The 23,878-nt window shown below is 39.6% G+C and overlaps 1 protein-coding gene across 2 annotated transcripts; it reads left to right on the forward strand.

The window, feature by feature from the left end:
* The first annotated feature begins 3,499 nt into the window (after positions 1-3,499).
* LOC126620241 (protein REDUCED CHLOROPLAST COVERAGE 1-like) lies at positions 3,500-22,196 on the forward strand. Of its 2 annotated transcripts, XR_007622308.1 has the most exons (25): positions 3,500-3,823; positions 4,048-4,165; positions 4,279-4,340; positions 4,682-4,774; positions 5,011-5,083; positions 5,249-5,599; positions 5,722-5,789; positions 5,894-6,025; positions 6,128-6,169; positions 6,258-6,782; positions 6,896-7,053; positions 7,213-7,744; positions 7,831-7,893; positions 7,985-8,086; positions 8,566-8,883; positions 9,025-9,117; positions 9,234-9,335; positions 9,422-9,526; positions 9,749-9,882; positions 10,239-10,422; positions 10,693-10,824; positions 10,921-11,033; positions 11,380-11,467; positions 19,469-21,697; positions 22,017-22,196. XR_007622308.1 is itself a non-coding variant. In XM_050288757.1 (24 exons), the coding sequence occupies exons 2-24, from the start codon at positions 4,105-4,107 to the stop codon at positions 21,545-21,547; spliced, it is 5,610 nt and encodes a 1,869-aa protein (XP_050144714.1). In that variant the 5' UTR covers positions 3,500-3,823; positions 4,048-4,104; the 3' UTR covers positions 21,548-21,701. The 2 variants fall into 2 exon arrangements, 1 of the variants encoding a protein (XP_050144714.1); XM_050288757.1 differs by lacking the exon at positions 22,017-22,196 and having other exon boundaries at positions 19,469-21,701.
* Positions 22,197-23,878: the final 1,682 nt, after the last annotated feature.

A 23,878-nucleotide genomic window follows, 5' to 3' on the forward strand; every position in this document is an offset into this window, starting at 1 on the left:
ACATTATACGTAATGTTATCACTCTACTAATGTTATGATATGTGTGTTTAATTATTATATTATAACCACTTAGTATTATGATTTAGTGGTATTCCTCTTTGCTAGTAAGTCGGAGATCTCAGGTTCGATTCTTTACCAAAGGCGAATTTGAACCACATTATTACTAGCCCATTGTGAGGCCTAACCCACTCTTCACCCTCTTAGTATAGATATATCATTCGTTAAAAAAAAATTATATTATAGCCTAACTCCCTAAAATATTGGCCTTGTTGTTCAATAATTTTACATACCATGTCAATTAACAACACTATGTGACAGTGCAATTGTAATACTCAAAGAAAATAAAATTTCAAATTTGAGGATCCAAACAATTTGAAGGTCTAGTCCAAGTTAGAGCATCCCTAATTGAGCTTTATCCTCCTTGAGGCTACCATATTTGTAGCTCTAATGAAAATTTTCATCTCCAATGGGCTGGAAATGAAGCTACATCTACCACCTGGGCTAGCAACTTCAATCATTGGGTAACAAAGAGTTAGGCTACATCTAGCCTAAAAAACGTAAGGGAAACCCACACCAGATTGAGGGCTCAATCTTCTCTTCTTTTTTTTTTTAATTTTTTTTTTAAGAAATGGGTGAGCCCCATTTTTAATTCCAAAACATGATTTTAAGGGTTTATTTTCCAACCGTTTAGGATTTTAAAGATTTTTTTTAACCGTTTGTTTGATTAAGAAAACATATACAAACAACGATTATTTTTTGTGTGATTGATTAGAAAAAAATGTTGTACTTTGTGTTTAATTTTCAAAAATTGAAAAATTCATAAAAAAGTGATGAAATTTAATTGGTAGTATTTAGAGACCTAAACCAAAAATATAAACAAATAACATAACTAAATTGTGCTAAGATAATCCAATCCAATAGTTGTTATGAAATGAAAATCTTGTTTGATTTTGAAGAATGTGTCAATTTGAGAGACAAACCAACGGATGAGATTGAGATAAGATAAACGCATCCAATGGTTGTTATGAAATGAAATTCTATCTTGTCTGATTTCATAGAAACAAACCAATGAATGAGATTGAGATAAGAGAGCCTCCAACAATGCATATAAATGATGAAATCTAACTTTGTCAGAATTTGAATATTTTAAGGTTAAAAATTTCATAAATTAAAATTTAAGATAACACTCCAAAAATCAAGTTAAGAAAAGTTAAGACAAAAATAAATTTACTGCGCAATCAAATTACTACAAAATAAAATATATAACCTCATATAAAGCCCGAAAGATATAAAGCCCCTTATGAGAGAAATTCTTTTTTTTAGAGCCCAAAAGATTCCTCGGAGGTCTAAATTTGGATATATCCATCGCTTTCTAGCCCCATATATAGCCCCTCATTGGGATGCTCTTACAAACCAAAACATGATTATCAGGGATCGCGTTGCTCAATCATTTTATATACCATGTCAATTAACAACACTATATGACGGTGCAACTGTAATACCCAAAGAAAATAAAATTTCAAATTTGAGGATCCAAACAATTTGAAGGTCTAGTCCAAGTTACAAACCAAAACATGATTCTCAAGGACAATAGTGGTGGAGTGGAGTGGTGGCTTACCAATGTTTAAGATACGGTTGATATTTCCATAGAAATATCCAAAAAAATTAGGGAGAGATATGGAAATGGGTGATGAAGTCTAAACTTCACCTCATATCGAAGAAATTCTTAAGTTTATACTAAAATCGAGATATATCGTCGATATTTTTAACACATTTGTTAAATATTGGAGAAACTCTTATATTTCATACAAACCAATGTTTGATAGTCCCTAAATGAACTAGTACTGTTTGGTCACCGTGCAAGATCAAATTACTGTGTTGCTCATGCGTGAATTTATAGGCTATCACCAACAAAATGCCGAGACATTCATTCATATATGTCTGGTTGTATTGTATGTGAACTATTTTGGCACTTTTTCTTTAACCTAGAGACGTATACATGATTGATCCTTTTTTTTTTTTTATAATATAATTTCATTACTTTTTTGGCTCCACTTTTTCGGGGTCTAGAATACTCACAGAGGCATTTCAGCTTCTCCTGTCCATTATTGTGTGATTCACCAACACTAGAAATCGAACCCAGGATATGTCGTGTGAAATACGAGCCTGTAATTCGTCCCCAACCACTGAGCCACCTCGCGATGATTTTTCCCTTGAACATTCTTAGGGTTGGTTTTATAGTACCATTTTTCGCAGAAAATTTTCTTGTTGTTATAAATAGAACGGAATAAAAATGTATTTTTGCTTTTAATACTATTTTCATGTATATATTTTTCATTTTCTTCCCACCATTGTTCATATATTTTTTTTCTCCCATCATATTTACTCTCTATTATCAATAAAAAGGTGAAAACTATGAACTCAAAACGTAATCGCTATCAGACGACATTTCCACTTATAATTTTATAATACAAGCAATAACAAAAGAGAGAAAACTGAACATGAGAAATATCGACAAAAAAAAAAAGAACATGAGAAAAATATCAAGAGAGGGGAAATCAAACACAAAATATCTACTGTTAAGAAAAATACTGTTACCCACTGGAACTACAACTTCATGGGAGACATATTGTTATTATTTACTTCCTCAAATCTGAACTTTTACCGATTGATTACGATCATTTTACCAAGAAAACCATTCCGATTTCATTGTAAGTAAACATGCTCTATAATTTTGTCATTTACTTACATGGCACCAACTCTGAGTGGACCCATCATGGCGCTGGGCCCCAACTTTTGCCCTAAACTACTAAGTGCAGCATAAACATCCAAATAGTTGCCAACCCCTTCCCATTAGATATATACTTGTTAAATAATATTAATAATAATAAAAATAATAATTTACACCTCAATAAATTTAAGTTATTCAAATTGAGAACTTTAACGAAAAGCTCATGGTACTGTTCACTTTAATGAAAAACCACATTTTTATACTAAAAAGTTAATCATGGTACTATTCACTTTACCCTTTATTTTGTCCTTATCGTTAAAACTCAAAGTTTTCAAGCCATTTTCATTAATTTTTCTATTAAAATTAGCTAGTTGAATTAAAAAGAAAATGAAAATGCATACCTGCTTGGATGACGAGTTTATATATAATTATTATGGAATATAAATGACTTATTATATGTGTTTAACCAAATTTTTACATTTTATAATCAAACATCATCGTATAAAATGAAAGACAAAGCAATTGTAGACTGCTTGTAATCAAGTTAGCCAGACAATGTACCCTTCTGTATTCAAGTTCGAATTTTTTCCGTCTTATTGTTTAAATTAATTAGAATATCATTTTGTTAAAAAAGAAACACAAAAAATGAAAATACTTATCCCACAAAACAAATGGATACAAATTGATAATTGTTTCTGTACAAGCCAGAAAAACTGCCATAAAATGCCAAATACATTCTTCTGACTGTTAAATCTCCGCCCTTCCTTCCTTATCACACCATCTCTCTCTATATCTTTTATTTCTCCTTCTCTACCTTTTTTTTTCCTCCTTCATTTCCCCATTATCTTCCACTGTGTTCTTCTTCCTCTCCTCGTTATCCAAAACTCTCGAGCTCCAAACTTTGAGAGAGAAACTGATATAGAGAGAGAAAGAAAGAGCAAGCTTTCCTCCATATCTTCTTCTTCTTCTTCTTCTGCATAATTATTATCTTAATTATGGCTTTCTACATGCATGGCTATTAATTGGTGCAGTAAGCTCCTTGTTTTCAACACTTAGAAAAACAAAGTCTTCCACTTTCTTTTCAAATACTCGGTAAATGTTCGAAGTCCTACAAACGTTCAAAGTTTTCAGTGTTTTCTTTAATTATATATTTTCACTTAATATTCAATTTAGCTATATATTTTTGTGCTAACTTTATGAGTTTATGGATTAGTGGATAATTAATTTGTGGTTAGTATTGCCTTATGCTTTAAACCTTATCCTAGTTTTTTCCAATCTTATTAACACTGGTTTAATGAATTAATATATATGTTTAGGAGAGTAATTAAGTAAGTTCAAGTTTAAGCTCATTCCTTCAAGAGCAAGCTGCAAAAATGGCGCCCAGAAACAGCCGTGGAAAGGGAAAAGGAGACAAGAAGAAGAAAGAAGAAAAGGGTATTTATCATTATCTTATATTTCTTATTCAAATTGCTAATTTTGGATTACGTAAGTTAAGCACCGATTAAGTTAACTAATTAATCATTTGTCCGTTTTTTTTTGCTCTGCAGTTCTTCCTGTTGTTATGGATATCACTGTGAACCTTCCTGATGAAAGCAGTGTCGTTTTGAAGGTTGTTAGATTATAATTTTTTAATTTAAAAAAGCTAAATTCCTAAGTGTTTCTGTCTGTCTTGTTACTTGTACTCTTTGGAAGACATTGGTTAAGAGCATATGTTTAGTTCTTAACTTGTTCAGTGGTTGGATTTGAATATGTACTAACTCCTAAACACTTTCACCTACTTTCCCATGATTAAAGTTAGTTTTTCAGGGCTAGAATGTAATGACAAAAGTTATACTATTTTGTATGTATTGACGTTGAATCTACTATATTTACTGATTACATACTCTTTATAAAGATCGATTTATGCATCAGAATTTTATATATGTAAAATAACAGGATAGTTTTGAACAGGGAATATCGACAGATAAGATTATCGATGTTCGTCAGCTATTATCAGTGAACACAGAAACTTGTAACATTACGAACTTTTCACTATCTCATGAGGTAATTTCCATTACCCACATTATTTCTTTTTTCTTTTTATCATTATTATTTCAAAGTATCGATTTCCCCTTTTGGATAAGTATCAAAAATGGGATGTAGTTGAAGGAATTCAATCCCTTTGCATTACCAAATCAAAAGGCATTACTGTCGTTGCTAAAGGAGAATAAACGACAATTGTGACAAAAAAATAAAAAAAGGAGAATAAACGACCATAATGTTATTGTCGTTTATGGCAGGTAAGAGGGCAACGATTGAAGGACACGGTGGACGTCTCCGCACTGAAGCCGTGCGTTCTGGCGTTGGTCGAAGGTAATAGTCAAAACGTATTCCGACGTCGTTTTATCTGCACTTTTTATGATCTTTATGCCCCGTAGGAATTGGACACTTGAGGGCCCATTGGGCCAGAGTGTCCGAACGTCGTCGTATTATGCTTCTTCTTCCTCAGTCAAATTTCTCACTCTCTGTGCTTCTCAGAGGACTACGATGAACAGCGCGCCACGGCGCACGTTAGACGCGTGCTCGACATTGTTGCCTGCACGACAAGCTTCGGAGCGTCGTCTTTGCCGGCGAAGGACCAAAGATCGAAGCTCGATGCTTCTTCAACTGGCTCCGGCAAAAATGCTCCGGTTGCGCAGGATAAGATCTCCAAGAAATCCAACGCCACGACCGCCGCCGCCGTCAACGCCTCCAAGTCTCAAGTTCCTACCGGAACCGATAAGCGAGACGTGGCGGGGGACTCGGAGACCGAGATGAGCCACTCCTGCCTCAAGCTTGGTTCTTTCTACGACTTCTTCTCTCTCTCCCACCTCACTCCCCCTTTGCAATGTACTTTCTCTCCTCCCTCCCTCTCTACTACGTGTATACGTATGTACGTATTCATCTGTGTATTTGGAAGCAGAATTTTGAATTTTTGAAAAATTGAGTGTAAATGCTTATGAATTTTGCAGTTATTCGAAGGGCGGCGAAACGGCAAGTCGATGAGATTGCGGCGGATGATCACATTTTTTCTCTAGAAGTAAGACCTTCGTCTGCACAATCCACACGCACCCAAAGACAATTTATTTATCTATTTTTGGGTCTGATCATCGAAATACATTGTGTATATTGGCAATTTTTCAGGTGAAGCTTTGCAATGGGAAGGTGCTTCTTGTTGAAGCTTGCCGAAAGGGGTTTTATAGCATAGGGAAGCAGCGGGTTCTCTGTCACAACCTCGTCGATTTGCTACGGCAGCTTAGTAGAGCCTTCGACAATGTTAGTAAAGCATTTGAGTTTCTGTAGTGATTTGCATTTATTCTATTTCTAACTTTTCATTTGTGTATTGAATATGTGTATATTTAATTTCTCATATTTCAGGCTTATGATGAGCTCTTGAAAGCATTTGCAGAACGGAATAAGGTATGGGATCATTCATTATGCTTTCTTTTATGAGTCTTTGTGTTATTATTTCTGTATTTTGTAATTGATTTTCTTTGATATTTTGCAGTTTGGGAACCTTCCTTATGGGTTTAGAGCAAACACGTGGCTCGTACCCCCTGTTTCAGCGCAGTCACCATCAGTTTTCCCTGCTCTCCCCGTGGAGGATGAAACTTGGGGTGGAAATGGTGGTGGTCTAGGAAGAGATGGGAAATTTGATCTGATCCCTTGGGCTAATGAGTTTTGGCATATTGCATCCATGCCTTGCAAGACAGCCGAGGAGAGGCAGATTCGTGATAGGAAAGCATTCCTTCTTCACAGCCTATTCGTCGATGTTTCCATTTTTAGAGCCATTAAGGCTGTGCAGCATGTAATGGGAAAACCGGAATTGACTTGTTCAGTTCCAAACAGTGAGATTCTTTACTCCAAGAGTGTAGGGGACTTGAATGTCACAGTTATGAAAGATGTTTCTAATGCAAGCTGTAAGGTAGATACTAAAATTGATGGAATTCAAGCAACTGGAGTGGACGAAGCGAATCTAGCGCAACGAAACCTTCTGAAAGGGATCACCGCAGATGAAAATACTGCTGCCCACGTAAGTTATTTCTGAGATAGTGTTGTTGATCAATAATCTTTGTCTCTACCAAATGCGATTTATTTTGTAACTTTGGTGCGGTTGAGGTCATTCTTGCTAAATATTGTGTGCAGGATGTCAACACTCTAGGTGTTGTCAATGTCAGATACTGTGGTTACATTGCAGTTGTCAAGGTTGAGGGGAAAGAAAATAAGAAAGTTGGTTCTCCATCTCAGAGCATTGAATTTGTTGATCAACCCGAAGGTGGTGCCAATGCCCTTAATATCAACAGGTACGCAATAATGTGTCAGTAAGTATTATGTAAAGCTACCAACATGGAGTTTTCAGTGTAAGAGCCCAATAATGTGTCAGTGAGTATTATGTAAAGCTACCAACCTTTTGTCATGGAGTTTTGAGTATAAGAGCCTAACTAGTATCTTGTTTTTTGCAGTTTAAGATTACTACTTCACAAGACAATACCTTCAGAGCAGAATAAACCGGCATCACATATGCAAACTCTGGAACACGAAGATCTTTCAGCCTCATGTGTTTTTGTTGAGGGGGTGTTAGAAGAAAGTCTTGCTAAGCTTGAGAAAGAGGAGCTAGATTCTGATAATTTTGTGAGATGGGAACTTGGAGCTTGCTGGATACAACACTTGCAAGACCAAAAAAATGCAGACAAAGATAAGAAACCGTCAAACGAGAAGGCTAAAAATGAGTTGAAGGTTGAGGGACTTGGGACACCTCTTAAATCTCTTAAGAACAGCAAGAAAAAATCAGATGGAGGCAATACCAAGCTGCAATCTGAAAGCTCAAAGTCTCATGTAGATGGTGTTGTTGCGGAAGTTGAAAATAGTATATCCCCTTCTGTGGAATCAAAGCTTGAGACTAATGCCAAAGAAAATGAGCTTGTGTTGACAGAGATATTGTCTGATGCTGCCTTTGCTCGACTAAAAGATTCAGAAACTGGACTTCACTGCAAGGTAATACATTATAGGTGTCACTAGAGGCTTTAGAATTTATTTATTTGTACTACACATTGTGTACTAATGTATTGTGTGCTTGACAGTCTCTGCAAGAACTGATCGACTTGTCTCAGAAGTATTACTCTGAAGTTGCTCTTCCCAAACTGGTAAACATTTTTTTTCTTAAAGCTTGTTATCTTTTTGCATGGAAGTAATGTTTGGTGATTCTTCTTTCTATAAAATATTCGTATAATGCAGGTAGCAGATTTTGGTTCCTTGGAACTTTCACCGGTTGATGGTCGGACCTTGACTGATTTCATGCATACTAGAGGTCTTCGGATGCGCTCTCTGGGGAATGTTGTAAGTGTGCTTCTAACTTAGGGTTTTCATTTTTAATACATGTCTCATATTACTCATCTACCTAAGAATCAATTTCTTTTGTGTCCTCAGTTTTGCTTGGTGTTTATGTCCCTTCTGAACTTCATTAACTATACTCTGTAGTCAGATTTGTGGTTGTAGTTTGTTTACGTGGCTTTGATGTAATAGAAGAAATAAAAAAGAACAAAAATCATGGCAATTTTCAGAATATCTCGAGCTAGCCCTCCCTTTATTATGCACTGGTGACCGTTAGACAGTGTTAACCAGTCACGTTATTTATAAGGCATCAAAGCTCTAATCTTCTTTAAGCATTTCACTAATAGAAAACATTAACTTGCATTGCCTCTCATCTCCAAACTGAAACTCATAAGAAAATTTTGAAATGCTATATGTAGATGATATGTGGAATGCTGCTTAAATAGGTTATCATATTGAACGAAATGACTTTTATTTCTTTATAGGTCAAGCTTTCGGAGAAGCTATCCCATGTGCAGTCCCTTTGCATTCATGAGATGATAGTGCGAGCTTTTAAGCACATACTTCAGGCAGTGATTGCTGCCGTTGGTAACACTGAGAAAATGGCTGTTTCAATTGCTGCTGCATTAAATCTTATGCTGGGGGTTTCTGATAATGAAGAATTAAATAAGTCTTGCAATGTTCATTCTCTTGTGTGGAAATGGCTGGAGGTATTCTTGCGAAAGAGATATGGATGGGATATTAACAGCTTCAACTATGACGATGTGAGGAGATTTGCGATTCTACGTGGATTATGTCACAAGGTATATATCATGACACCGCATATTAGATTCTGGAGATGGCCCACATTCTTGAATTCTGACTTCGTAATTTTACACTGTATTTTTAAGTTTACACTGACATTTTGCTTTCTCTTCCCCCTATCCCCCACCCCCCAAATTTAGGTGGGTATTGAGATGGTTCCAAGGGATTTTGATGTGGATTCTCCAAGTCCGTTCCAAAGTTCAGATATTGTCAGCCTAGTCCCAGTGCATAAGGTGACGACTGGACATAAAACATTAGAAGCATCTGTTTTCCTTTCTTTCGATTTTTAGAAGGGATAAGAGTGATTGCCCATCTTTAGTAATTTAACCTTTTCTTTTACTTTTTTCAGCAAGCTGCTTGCTCTTCGGCAGATGGTAGGCAACTCCTAGAATCATCAAAAACAGCTTTAGATAAGGGAAAACTTGAAGATGCAGTTGCATTTGGCACTAAGGTACGCAGACTGGTGCTGGAAGGTTTTCTTTCACCTTTTTATATTAATATTCTAGTTGGTTACCGGCTGTACTTTGCCATTTGCAGGCTCTTGCAAAGCTGGTAGCAGTTTGTGGTCCCTACCATCGAATGACAGCAGGAGCTTACAGCCTCCTTGCTGTAGTTTTATATCACACTGGAGACTTCAATCAGGTCTGTTCCTATCCCTTTTGTTTCAGTGTTTCTGGGACATATATAACTGTTACTTTCTGGGTCAAACAGATTTTAAATTGGGGGATCGGCTACATATGGTTTCATATTTTTATTGTTGAAGGTGGAACGGAATGTGCAGAAGTGTGCAAAATATAGAAAGTTTGTCTTTCATTTTGTAAAGGTTTTATGTCGTGGATGACCAATGATGTGTTCCCATTACAGGCTACAATTTATCAGCAAAAGGCCCTGGATATCAACGAGAGAGAATTAGGGCTTGACCATCCAGACACCATGAAGAGTTATGGGGATCTTGCTGTGTTCTATTACAGACTTCAACATACGGAGCTGGCTCTCAAGTATGCTTTTTTCTTGTTCAAAAGTGATCCCGATGTATATAACATCACAGTTTATGTGTTTAGGGGAATAATTTTCAAAGTGATGATGTGAATGGGTTGCTCTCTCGATCTTGTGGATGCAAGCTGCTTGCCATTTTTGTTTCACAGATCGAACCTATGGGGCTAGTTATGGGGGCAGATAACCTGCTGTCCCTTTTCTTGTTCATCGTTGATGTATTTCCATTTAAAGGCATAGAAACAGGGTGATAAATTAGTCATGAGTCATAGCTGCATGCTGCATAGTCTGTTCATTCATTAGTATACGCGTTATTTTTTACATTCCTCACAAGTACAAGCTCACAATTTCTGCTGTTCAGGTATGTAAAGCGTGCTCTGTATCTTTTGCATCTCACATGTGGACCATCTCATCCAAACACTGCTGCAACATACATCAATGTGGCTATGATGGAGGAAGGCCTGGGAAATGTGCATGTTGCCCTTCGATATCTACACAAAGCCTTGAAGTGTAATCAAAGGTTACTCGGCCCGGACCATATTCAGGTTGTGTATTCATTCATTTAGTTGTTGTTTAATTTATTTATGTCCTAAAGCTTATAAGCTATCACAATATTCGAGGTCAGATGCTGCGGTAATTAAACAGTTAGCGCAAAAAATGAGGACTCAGTTTTTAACAAGTAAACAACCAGTGAAACTTCATGTCTTAACACCTTCACAGATGTACTGCTGGAAATTTGATTTAATATGGTAAACTGTAAATTGTTTATTTTGTATATTTGAGAATTTAACCATTTTAATGTTAAATCTCTCCAGACAGCAGCAAGTTACCACGCTATTGCAATTGCTCTCTCTTTGATGGAAGCTTACCCTTTAAGTGTTCAGCATGAGCAGACAACTTTGCAAATTCTACGAGCAAAGCTTGGCCCAGATGACTTACGGACACAAGTATACCCTCCTCTTGGTTTAGCCCATCCTTTCTCTTAAAACTCTTCTACCTCCTCGAGGATTAACCATTCAAAAATGTTTTACCAAACACTGCAGGATGCTGCTGCTTGGCTTGAGTACTTTGAGTCCAAGGCTTTCGAACAGCAAGAAGCTGCAAGAAATGGGACTCGAAAGCCTGATGCATCTATTGCCAGCAAAGGCCACTTAAGGTTTGATAGCATTGTTAACGTTAATATGGATTGCTGAAGTTATAATGTACTTTCTGCTCCTGTTTTTATGCTTAACCACACGGCTGTAATTTTCATTTACCTATGCACTTGAATTGTTGATTTGGAAGTGTAAAAATGAGGATTTGATGGTAAGAGGTGACCCATTTCCATGCCTGCATGCCACTTCGAGAAACTTGCCTTGATATTGAATTTATTCCTTTTGAATTTTCCGGTCGGGAGACAATTACTCTGGCTAAGATGAATTAGTGGATCCTTTACATGCATTGCCACTACTGACTTCTTGCCTTAAATCCTTTCTAATACCATATTGTTCTAAACTTGGCAGTGTATCAGATTTGCTTGACTACATTAGTCCAGCTCATGGTGCCAAAGGGAGAGAGGTGGCAGGAAAGAGGAAAAGCTACTTAACAAAGGTACGTTTGGAGTTCAGACCCATTTTCTTTTGTGGTTTTGTTTGCCATTTCTTTTATCTTTTTTCCAGTTTCTGTTATTTCTTCCCTTCTTGAAAAATAGAGTTTTCGTCGTGGTTATGGGTTCAACCCATCCTTAGTTCATATGAAATCTGGGCTCTTAACAAATGTAAGTAGAAATATCCAAATTGTTGTTGTTGGAAAATTGGAACTCCGCCTATGTCTTACATGGCCGGTCCCAAGCCCGGATAAAGGAGGAGGGGGAGGGCGTCAGGTAGTCGACAGCCGGCACTCCATGATCACGTCGAATCCTTATGAAAATGAATCCAGAACAAAATAGCGCTAAAGCTAGGGCGTCACCCGTAAGTGGCGCGCTGTGCGGCCCGAGCACAGTGATAAGTGAGCAAGGGTCGCTGTATCTCCATCGGCACCCGGATGCAGTGTTAAATGAGCAAGGGGGCCATAGAAACTTCTTTTCGAACGACTCCACTCAAAGTTGTTTGGGAGCATATGCTCCTATCAACTTTACCCGGGACACACAAAAGAAGTACTTTGATCCTATTAGACGGGGGAGGGTGAAGAAGCTAGGACAGAAGGGTAGAGTTCAAGAGAGCAAAATGCGTTTAGGAACGTGGAATATAGGAACCTTAACGGGAAAATCTATGGAAGTAGTGGAAGTTATGGTGAGGAGAAGGATAAATATTATGTGCCTACAAGAAACTAAGTGGGTTGGTAGTAAGGCAAAGGATCTAGAAAACTCAGGGTTTAAACTTTGGTATTCGGGCACACATAGAACGAGAAACGGTGTTGGCATCATCGTGGACAAGACCTTGGCACAAGATGTTGTAGATGTCAAGAGGGTAGGAGATAGAATCATGGCAATCAAGATTGTAATAGGACAAGAACTTATCAATGTGATTAGTGCGTACGCACCTCAAGTAGGGTTGGATACGAGGTCGAAGGAGAAATTTTGGGAAGATCTTGGAGACTTGGTGCAAGGAATTGCTCAGACGGAGAAGTTATTTATAGGAGGAGATTTAAATGGACACGTGGGCAGGGAGACAGGCAACTATGGAGGTTTTCATGGTGGCCATGGTTTTGGGGAGAGAAACGAGGATGGGGAAGCTATCTTGGATTTTGCAATGGCATTTGATCTCTTCTTAGCCAACACCTTCTTTAAGAAGAGAGAAGAACATGTGATCACCTACAAGAGTGGATCGTCAAAAACACAAATAGATTTTCTTCTAATGAGGAAAGGGGATCGTATAACTTGTAAGGATTGCAAAGTTATACCAGGAGAGAGCGTGGCTAATCAACATCGCTTGTTGGTGATGGATGTACATATCAAAAGAGTGAGACAAAAGAACAAGACTTGGAAGTGCCCAAGGACTAAATGGTGGAATCTAAAAGAAGAAAAACAAGCCATTTTCAAAGAGAAAGTAATCACCCAGTGTGTGTGGGATAGAGAGGGGGAAGCTAGCCAAATGTGGGATTCCATGGCTAGTTGTATCCGAAAAGTAGCAAAAGAGGTATTAGGAGAGTCCAAGGGCTTTGCCCCACACCAAAAGGAATCTTGGTGGTGGAATGAGGAGGTACAAACAAAGGTGAAGGCTAAGAAGGAATGTTGTAAAGCCTTATACAAGGATAGGACTGATGAAAATGGTGAAAGGTATAGAAAAGCGAAGCAAGAGGCGAAGAAAGCTGTGAGAGAAGCTAAGTTAGCGGCTTACGACGATATGTATAAACGACTAGATACCAAAGAAGGAGAGTTGGATATCTATAAACTAGCTAGAGCAAGGGAAAAGAAGACAAAGGACCTAAACCAAGTGAGGTGCATCAAGGATGAGGATGGAAAAGTTCTTGCTACAGAGAATGCGGTTAAAGACAGATGGAGAGGTTATTTTCATAATCTTTTCAATGAAGGACATGAAAGGAGTGCTTCTTTAGGGGAGTTGAGTAACTCAGAAGAGTGTAGAAACTACTCTTTTTATCGTCGAATCCGGAAGGAAGAAGTGGTTGTAGCTTTGAAGAAGATGAAGCAAAGAAAAGCAATAGGCCCAGACGAGATACCAATCGAAGTGTGGAAAGTTTTGGGAGAGACAGGTATAACATGGCTCACTGACCTTTTCAATAGGATTTTGAAAACGAAGAAGATGCCAAATGAGTGGCGAACAAGCACTTTAGTGCCTATCTACAAGAATAAGGGCGACGTACAAAATTGCATGAACTATAGGGGTATTAAGCTAATGAGTCATACAATGAAGCTTTGGGAGAGAGTCATTGAGCATAGATTGAGGCAAGAGACACGGGTTTCGGACAACCAATTCGGGTTCATGCCAGGGCGCTCAACCATGGAGGCAATCTATCTCTTACGAAGATTGATGGAAAGATATAGAGATGGGAAAAAGGATTTACACATGGTCTTTATAGATTTGGAGAAAGCGTACGATAGGGTCCCAAGAGACATTCTTTGGAGGATTTTAGAGAAGAAAGGAGTACGAGTAGCATATATCCAAGCTATAAAGGATATGTATGAAGGAGCAAAGACTGCTGTAAGAACTCATGAAGGACAAACTGAAAGCTTTCCCATAACTGTAGGATTACATCAAGGCTCATCCTTAAGTCCTTACCTTTTTGCGTTGGTAATGGATGAGTTAACAGGACATATTCAAGATGATATTCCTTGGTGTATGCTTTTCGCAGACGATATAGTGTTGATAGATGAAACTCAGGAAGGGGTAAATGCAAAGCTTAACCTTTGGAAAGAAGTGTTGGAATCTAAAGGTCTTCGCCTAAGCCGATCAAAGACAGAATATATGGAGTGCAAGTTCAGTGCAAATGGAGGCCAAAACGAGTTAGGGGTGAGGATCGGTGATCAAGAAATACCAAAGAGCGATCGTTTTCGTTACCTAGGATCTATCTTGCAAAAGAACGGAGAATTAGATGGAGATCTCAACCATAGAATACAAGCTGGATGGATGAAGTGGAAGAGTGCATCCGGCGTGTTGTGTGACCGCCGTATGCCACTGAAGCTCAAGGGAAAATTTTATAGGACGGCAATAAGGCCGGCGATGCTGTATGGCACAGAATGTTGGGCGGTGAAGCATCAACACGTACACAAAATGGGTGTAGCGGAGATGAGGATGCTTCGTTGGATGTGTGGGCACACGAGAAAGGATAAGATTAGGAATGAGGATATCCGGGGTAAAGTAGGAGTAGCCGAAATTGAAGGAAAGATGAGAGAAAATCGGTTACGGTGGTTTGGACATGTGCAAAGAAGGCCTACTGACGCTCCGATTAGAAGATGCGACTATGGGACAGAGGTTCAGGGCCGAAGGGGTAGAGGAAGACCTAAGAAAACTTTGGAAGAGACTCTAAGAAAAGACTTAGAGTACTTGGATCTAACGAAGGACATGACACAGGACCGAGCACAATGGCGTTCTAAGATTCATGTAGCCGATCCCACTCAGTGACTTGGATTTTCCAAGTCTCCAACCGAGAAGTTTTCCTCACTCAGGAAATTAAGGGAACACTACCTCAACCTACATGCTCCACTCACAAAGCTCCAACAAAAGAAAATTCAAAGAACTTAGAGAAGAAGGCTTTGGTGTATTTAACACAATACGTTGAAATGAAGGAAAGCTTATTTATTGATATCCCCGATAAGCTACAAATATGTACATATACATGAGTCAAAATAAACAAACAAGAGAGAGCCTTCACAAAGGTTGCTTAGGAGAAGTCGCAGCAGTCGGTAGAGCCCCAGAAAGAGAAGGCACCGGAGGGGGATCATTCGGAGCCTCAGTACTGGACAGAACCCTAGAAGGAGGAGGCATCAGAGGTTGATCATTTGGAGCTTCATTACGCGGTACAGCCCCAGAAGACGAAGGCAATAAATGCCTTTGGAACAAACCCACAAATCTCTGATGATCAAGTAAAACCTGACCATCAGATTCCTTCATCTGGTCCAGCTTCCTCTTCATGTTTGTAGCATAGTCATGTGCGAGACGGTGCAACTGTTTATTCTCATGCTTGAGCCCTCTAATCTCCTGTTTGAGACTCATCACTTCAGCCGCCAATGATTCAACTTGGCGGGTTCGAGCAAATAGGCGTTGGGCCATATTAGACACAGAACCTGCACACTGAACACTGAGAGCCAGAGAATCCTTAACAGCTAACTCATCAGATCGTTTGGAAAGTAGTCTGTTATCTTTGGGAGTGAGAAGGTTCCTGGCCACCACCGCAGCGGTCATATCATTCTTCATAACGGAATCCCCAACGGTAAGAGGACCAGTAGGGGAGACGAAGGATGGGCGCCATATGTTGTCTGGAGAAGGCGGGGCTGCCTCTTCAACAAGGTTCAAGTCAAAACGACGGTCGGAGGGGCCAGACATTTTCAAAGGTGTTGAAGAGAGAAGAGGTCGAACAAATCAAGATCTTAGAAGTGTAAGAATGGAGCTTCTACTGGTGGAGATTCAAGTGTGCTTTGGAACTTAATGCCAGCCCTATAAAAATCTGCACTCGACGGAGCTTCAGAAATCGAAGAGGCGCCTGCTCAGAAATCGAAGAGGCGTTTGCTTTCTCAAAAGCTGGGCTGCTCAGAGACCACGAGGGTCGATCTCAGAAATCGAAGAGGCGTCTGCTTTCTCAAAAGTTGGGCTGCTCAAAGACCACGAAGGCCGATCTCAGAAATCGAAGAGGCGCTTGCTTTCTCAAAAGTTGGGCTGCTCAGAGACCACGAGGGCCGATCTCAGAAATCGAAGAGGCACCTACTTTTCCAGCCTTGGCAGCACCTGTCACACGCACACTCAGCTTTGCGGAAATTATGGGCATTCTGTCGAAGACTTCTGGTGAAGTAGAAAGCACATGAGTCTTACTGTTCAATCACCCACTTCCCACACGCAATAGTAGCTCATGTGTATCACAGATAACTTTGCCAAAGTTCTCTGCCAAAGTTGAGCACGTGAAGCTTGCAGCTTCCACTACATCGCTCTGACCAAGACGGGTAAAAGAATAGCAAAGAAACAGCACTAACAAAGTTTAGACACATAAATTTTGAAGGTCTAGCTACCCCATATTATTACCCACAAGGGTAAAGGAACAGTATCACTGCTGGATAATTGGAAAGTCCCTGTGTGTCAACCTCTGTGCTTCGTGGCAAGGTAGACTAGCAAACATGCCCAACCTTTACTCACATTCGAGAAAACACTCCCAACAAGATTGCTTGCTCCAAAATCGAAGAGGCACCGTCCTCCGAATCTCGAGAGCCAGACTCCCAACATGACTACTTTCTCAAAAATCGAAGAGAGGGTAAAGGAACAGTACCATTGCTGGATAATTGGAAAGTCCCTGTGTGTCAACCTCTGTGCTTCGTGGCAAGGTAGACTAGCAAACAGGCCCAACCTTTACTCACATTCGAGAAAACACTCCCAACAAGATTGCTTGCTCCAAAATCGAAGAGGCACCGCCCCCCGAATCTCGAGAGCCAGACTCCCAACATGATTACCTTCTCAAAAATCGAAGAGACACCGCTCTCCGAATCTCGAGAGCCAGACCCCCAGCAGGATTGCTTTCTCAAAAATCGAAGAGACATCGTTCTCCGAATCTCGAGAGCCAGATCCCTGATAGGATTGCTTGTTCGAAAACCGAAGAGGCAACACTTTCCCAACTACAAGAGCCGGATCTCCTTGGATAAAGCTGTCTGTAATCTTCACACGCAACATCAGCTTTCCACATACCACAGACCACTTTTTCAAAGTGCTCTGACAGGGTAAAGGAATAGCATTACTACTTGTTGTTAAGGAGACTCCTATATATGTCAACCTCCATCCCCAACGGACAGACAGACCTGCAAAAATGCTCAACCCTTCCTCATATATGAGAGGGCACTCTCAACGAAGCCTTTCGAAATATTCAGCTTTCTTTCCCCCCGATAATACCTCTGCAAACAAGTTATACTAGAGCAAGAATATCTCATATCATCAGGGTTAAAAGCAAGAGTATCCCATATCATGCTTTTTCCCTGTCTTTTCCTTTGGCCTTGTTCTTACCTGCAAGACAAGGAGAAAGAGAGCAATCAGTCAGCACTTGGAATCAAGCTTCCAGCCAGGAACTGACTGCCTGGAACTTACTTACCTGGCATTGCTCTCGAGTACTCATCTTCAACATCTTATGCTTCCAGGGAAGATACCGCATCTGCCTGAGGAACAGATAGGGCAAGTGAGAAGGATACAAGGAAGCATGTGGAGACAAGCGTAACAGCACACGTGCCGATACATCCATTACTCTGTCAAAGCAAAAGTATCCCATATCAGTAGGGTCGAACGTACTCTAGATTTGATGGACTTGTTTTGACCCTCAAATTCTTCAGTCGGCCTTATACTCTGGAGGAAACCAGAAAACCCTCCAGCTCAGTTCAAGAATAAGCCTGTGGAAAGTTACTTCTTCAAAAGCAAAAGTATCCCATATCATCTCTTCTCATTTTTCTTCTCTTTATCCTTCATGCTGCCTGCAAGATAGGGAGAATGTGAACAATCAGCCGGAGCTCTGATTGCTTACCTTGTCTGTCACCTCTTTCAGCAAATCCCCTAGCTCGGCAACTTGAGGGACTCCTACTACATGGTTTGTATCGCGCTTGACCAAGCCTGAAACTACAAGTAAGCTTCAAGTGAAATTGATACATTACCTTGTGCATCTCCACCAGTTACAGATACCACCCCTGGATGGAGGAAGAGTACTTCCAGAGAAGATGCCACATCTACCTGTGAGACAGATAAGGCAAGTCAAGACGATACCACATTCCGATACTTAGAAGTTTCGTGATTACGAGATCATTCTCCCACAATATTTCCTAATGTCATTTGTACTAAATCATTCACCTGTACTCACTAAAGGAAAGCTTGAACCTATGTACTTGTGTAAACCCTTCACAATTAATGAGAACTCCTCTATTCCGTGGACGTAGCCAATCTGGGTGAACCACGTACATCTTGTGTTTGCTTTCCTATCTATATCCATTTATATACTTATCCACACTAATGATCGGAGCAATCTAGCGAAGATCACAAAAAGCGACCGTTTTCGCTACCTAGGATATATCGTGCAAGAGAACGGAGAATTAGAGAGATCTCAACCATAGAATAGAAGTTGGATAGATGAAGTGTAAGAGTGCATCCGGCGGGTTGTGTAACCGTCGTAGGCCACTGAAGCTCAAGGGAAAATTTTATAGGACGGCAATAAGGCCAGCGATGTTGTATGGCACAGAATGTTGGGCGGTGAAGCATCAACACGTACACAAAATGGGTGTGGCGGAGACGAGGATGCTTCGTGGGATGTGTGGGCACACAAGAAATGATAAGATTGGAAATGAGGATATTCGAGGTAAAGTAGGAGTGGCCGAAATTGAAGGAAAGATGAGAGAAAATCGGTTCCGGTGATTTGGACATGTGCAAAGAAGGCCTACTGACGCTCCGGTTCGAAGATGTGACTACGGGACAGAGGTTCAGGGCCAAAGGGGTAGAGGAAGACCTAGGAAAACTTTGGAAGAGACTCTAAGAAAAGACTTAGAGTACTTGGTTCTAACGGAGGACATGACACAAAACCGAGCGCAATGGCGTTCTAGGATTCATATAGCCGACCCCACTTAGTGGGAAAAGGCTTTGTTGTTGTTGTTGTTGTTGTTGTTGTTGTTGGAAAATTGGTTACTCTTGGAACTGATAGAAGCCTTTATTAAAATGGATAAACCCCAACAAAACCTGCTTGCGTGCAAGGTCTTCATCATTGGTAACAAGCTGAAGCACACCTACTGGGAAAAAAAATTATTAATTCAACTTTGAACCGAATAAGAATTATCCCGCCCCCATTTTGACCATTTTGCGTGAGCTTTCAAGGAACATTTCTAGTGTTCAGATAGAGATACCATGCCCTGCTAGAAGACACACTTTCTTTACACTCCCTATTCTCATTGTCATGCACATGAGCAAACTATTTCAAATTTTTGTGCAGTTGAAGGAAAAATCCATCCAAACTATCAGTTCAGCTAGTTCTGATGAGTCTTCAAAAGAAACCACAAAAGAGGGTTCGGACGAAGAGGGTCAGGAGACGAATGTACTTGAACCAATTGATAGAACAGATGTTATCCAGGAGAGCAGACCTCCTCTGGTTGAACCTCAGCACGTCGTGGAAGAGAATGCAGAGGAAAATTCAAATGTTTTCGATCAGATATCTTCTGAAACATATATCGAAGGTGGTGATGATGGGTGGCAATCAGTTCAAAGACCTAGATCAGCTGGCTCATATGGGCGGCGTCTAAAGCAGCGGCGGGCAACTATTGGGAAGGTCTATAATTACCAGAAGAAGTATGTTGAAAGTGACGTGGACTATTCTTCAGTGAAGAATATTAATCAAAACAGTAGTTATTATCTTGTAAAGAAAAGGCCAACATCTCACGGAAGTTATGCAGACAATCATACTGCAAAACCCTCCCAAGGTACTAAGTTTGGACGGAGAATAGTTAAAGGTGTAACATACAGAGTTAAGTCTATGCCTTCGTCTACCAAAGTAGATACCGAAGAGCCCTCTAACGGTGGCAAAATTTTGAGTTCTCCATCAGAATCTATTCAAAACGCTTCACCACATGGAATTGGCCCAGTAAAAAATTCCGTAGTCAGTCTTGGGAAGTCTCCTTCTTACAAGGAAGTAGCATTGGCTCCACCAGGTACTATTGGGAAATTTCAAACCCAGTACAACATTCCAGATAATCAGGAACATGGTGTCCGAGTTCATGAGGAAGAAACAACTGAAGTCAAAGGAGATTCCAAACCAAACACAACTGAGTTAGGAAATGTACTTGAAGAAAAGGACTCTGTGTTGGACTCTGTATTGGTTACGACAGACCACATACCAGACGAAACCGGAGCTGCTGAGAAGAAAGGAGAAGTTATTTCAAACGATTCAAAGGAAGATAAGTCTTCACTGATGGTATTAGAGAGTTTGGATGGACACGGATCCAGCGGTGTTAAGATTGATGAAGTGGTAGAAGATAACTTGTTGACAGACGGAGTGCCAAAATCTTTGGGTTCTCCCAAGGGATGTGAGACGGATCCATCTGGTACTTGTGAACTGCATGACTCCAACTCTACCATGCAAGGTGTAGACGATGCTGTGAGTTCAGTTGATACTCGGGGACTGCCCAGTAAGAAGCTATCTGCCTCAGCAGCTCCATTCAATCCCTCACCACCTGCTGCACGTGCTGCTCCGGTTTCCATGAACATTGCAATACCTTCGGGTGCGGGTAATGTCCCAACTGTTGCACCTTGGCCAGTAAACATGAATCTTCATCCAGGGCCCGGTACTGTCTTACCCACGGTCAATCCAATGTGCTCCTCCCCTCACCACCCATACCATTCTCCTCCTGCGACCCCAAACATCATACAACCATTGCCTTTTATGTACCCTCCTTACAGTCAACCCCAAGTAATCCGAACCAGTGCCTTTCCCATTACTAGCAGCGGGTTTCATCCAAATCATTTTGCATGGCAAAATGTGAACCCCCATGTTCCCGAGTTTGTTCATAGTCCAGTTTGGCCTGGTTGTCATCCAATGGATTTCTCTGCCCCTACACCTGTTGCTGAGCCAATTTCTGAACCGACAGTGGAGCCAAAATTTCACAATGATGATTCTGCTCCAGTTCTGCCAGCGGACATTGACAATTTGGAGGAAACTAAGCAAGAAGTGAACCTTCTGACGTCAGAGGCAATGAGCAATGCAGTTGAAAGTGTAAAGGAAAATGGTCCTTCAAACCTTTGCAGGGTTGAACTTGCTCAGAGCGAACCAACTGACAACCCAAATGGAAATGCTGCAAGTAGCGGTGAACGAACAAACGATGGAGAGAAAACCTTCAGCATTTTGTTGAGGGGTAGGAGAAACAGAAAGCAGACTCTGCGAATGCCAATCAGTTTGCTCAGTCGACCGTATGGCTCACAGTCCTTCAAAGTCATATGTAACAGAGTAGTCAGAGGGAATGATGCTACCAAAGCCACCAGCTTTTCATCAAGTGAAAATTGCACAGCTACTGCTACTTAACGCCAATTTGCTTTTGCTACCGATCAGGGCAGCCGGATTTTCTAGAAAAAAGCTGGATTCCTGACAAGAATCACTTGATCTTTTGTGGCTCTTTTGTTAACAAAGCACGTTAGTTTCTGCTTACACATGGTCCTCAAAAAATGAATTCAGGTTAGTGGTCTGGCTATACAATCTTCTAACAATTTATAGTTCTTTCTTTGTGAAATATGCATATATAGATACGACCTTTTAATAAAAATAGAACTTGGGAAACACTAAAATGGACGATATGCCGTATATATAACATGGTTTAGTGCCTCTTTATTGTCCATCGAGTGTGCTTCCAGTTCTATTTTTTGGTTAAAAGTTCATAACCGGTTCCATTTGTTCGTATTTCCTTTTCGTCTTCTGTCTTGTTAGTATTTTGTAGGCAAGGTAAGCTTGTCTTCTCACTGAACGTATATACATTTGTGCAACTGTGGATGTGCAGGTTTGCAGTAGGAAGCTTATGTTTTGCGACTTGTGTGGGAAGGGTTTTCATGGGGTGACAATTTTGGTTCATCACAAACGAGAAATTTTGTTATTTTTGGATTATCGGACCACAGCATTCAGAATCAAAACTGATACCAGTTCTTATTTTGGTTACAATAAATGGGATTTTGATTTTTAATTTGGATAAATTGTATATGACCTAATTATTATTTCTTTTTCTTCATTTCCTTATCTAATTTTAGATGAGTATTAACTTTATTAACATGGGATATATTGTTGTTTTTACAATAATGTAGTGAAACCACCGTCAAAGTTCAGATTTTTTATTTTATTTTATTTTATTTTTTAATATAATTTTTTCACCATGCCTTGTTTGATTCAATGCAGGCAACAAATCTTTTCTCTGGAAAGATTGATGTTATTGTTTGTGTCATCTTTTCGGTTCAAAGTTTTTTATAATTCGGGTTTAAACACTAAAAAATAATCTAAATTTTAAATCTAAATATTTTTATAAATACGGGTACATTAAACTCTCTTCAAAGTGAGCTTATCAGAAGCTCATTTTATACTAGGTCTAATCGGATAAATGGGATTTTGGTTTGACGTGTGCACCTTCTTCCTCGTCTACGTGTGTTTCCAAGCACCACCATTGAACAACCAATCAGCTCTGAAAACCCATTTCGTCTTCCTCCCAACTCAATCCGCCTCCGGCACTGCTTCGTCATAGAGAGTGCCTATAACTGGCTATGGGATTTAGCAGTGAAGGAGTTGAATATGTAGACGAATTATTTGACGAAAGTCCCAACTAGATTTTAGTCACCGGACCATACGCTAAGCGAATCAAATCCTTCTTGGCAAGATCTTGAATGAGAAGATAACCCATTATTTTGATGGCATTTTCTGGGTATAACGATTTGATCTCCGACAAGAGTTTCATAGGGTTCCATGGCATTTTTTCTCTCAAAAGGAAAAGGAGTGAGAAAATTGGTTTTAGAGTAGGGTTTGAAGTGTTTCAGTAGAGAGCGTAAAGTCTCTCTGTTTTTATGTCTTTTTTTTTTGTGTCGAATATATATTAATTTTTTATGGGAGTGGGAGGAGTGTCGGAGGCAGATTGAGCTGGGAGGAAGACGTCGGTGGGGTTCTCAGAGCTTATTGGTTGTGAACCGCATGGACAGGAAGAAGAAGGTGCACATGTCAAAGTATTTTTTTACCCTCTATTTAAAGGACAATTAACGAAAAAATAACTTTTAGATTAAGTTTGCCAACGGACTAAACCACGGAGCTATCTTTCGATCAACCTAGTACCACGAGCCCCTAAAATGATGAAACATTCAAAATCCCAAAAGAGTCAATTATCACACGTGTGCGCGTGTGACAAGATGCTAGTATCTATGAAAAGTAAAGCTATCTGACTGTATCCTATTAAATTAGTTTACTCCAACACCTCAAATCAAAATACAATAAAACTATAAGGTATGATAGGAATCATCAATACTTTGATGCAAAATATCAAAGCCATTTCATTATATAGCCACATTTCATACCTTTTTTTTTTTTTTTATGTTTGAGTGACTTCTTTCTCATGTAATTCCCATGAGAGATATTTTTAAGTGTACAAAAATAAAACTGGTATCTAATTACACTAACACAAAATTCCCTCAAGTTTGAGAAATTAAATGAACGCTTATTGAAATTTAATTCATGTTCACATCATTCCTTAAAGATGAGTTTACGCTTATAATAAAGTACTTAAAAAAATAAAAAATCCTTTATAAATAAATATAAAATTTACCAAACGTAGGAAATGTAACATTTCCAATTCCCAAACCTAGTTCCCGCAGGTTGCACCTTAGCTAGGAC

This window comes from Malus sylvestris, chromosome 1 (genome assembly GCF_916048215.2).
Source record: "Malus sylvestris chromosome 1, drMalSylv7.2, whole genome shotgun sequence".
Classification (NCBI taxonomy): Eukaryota; Viridiplantae; Streptophyta; class Magnoliopsida; order Rosales; family Rosaceae; genus Malus; species Malus sylvestris.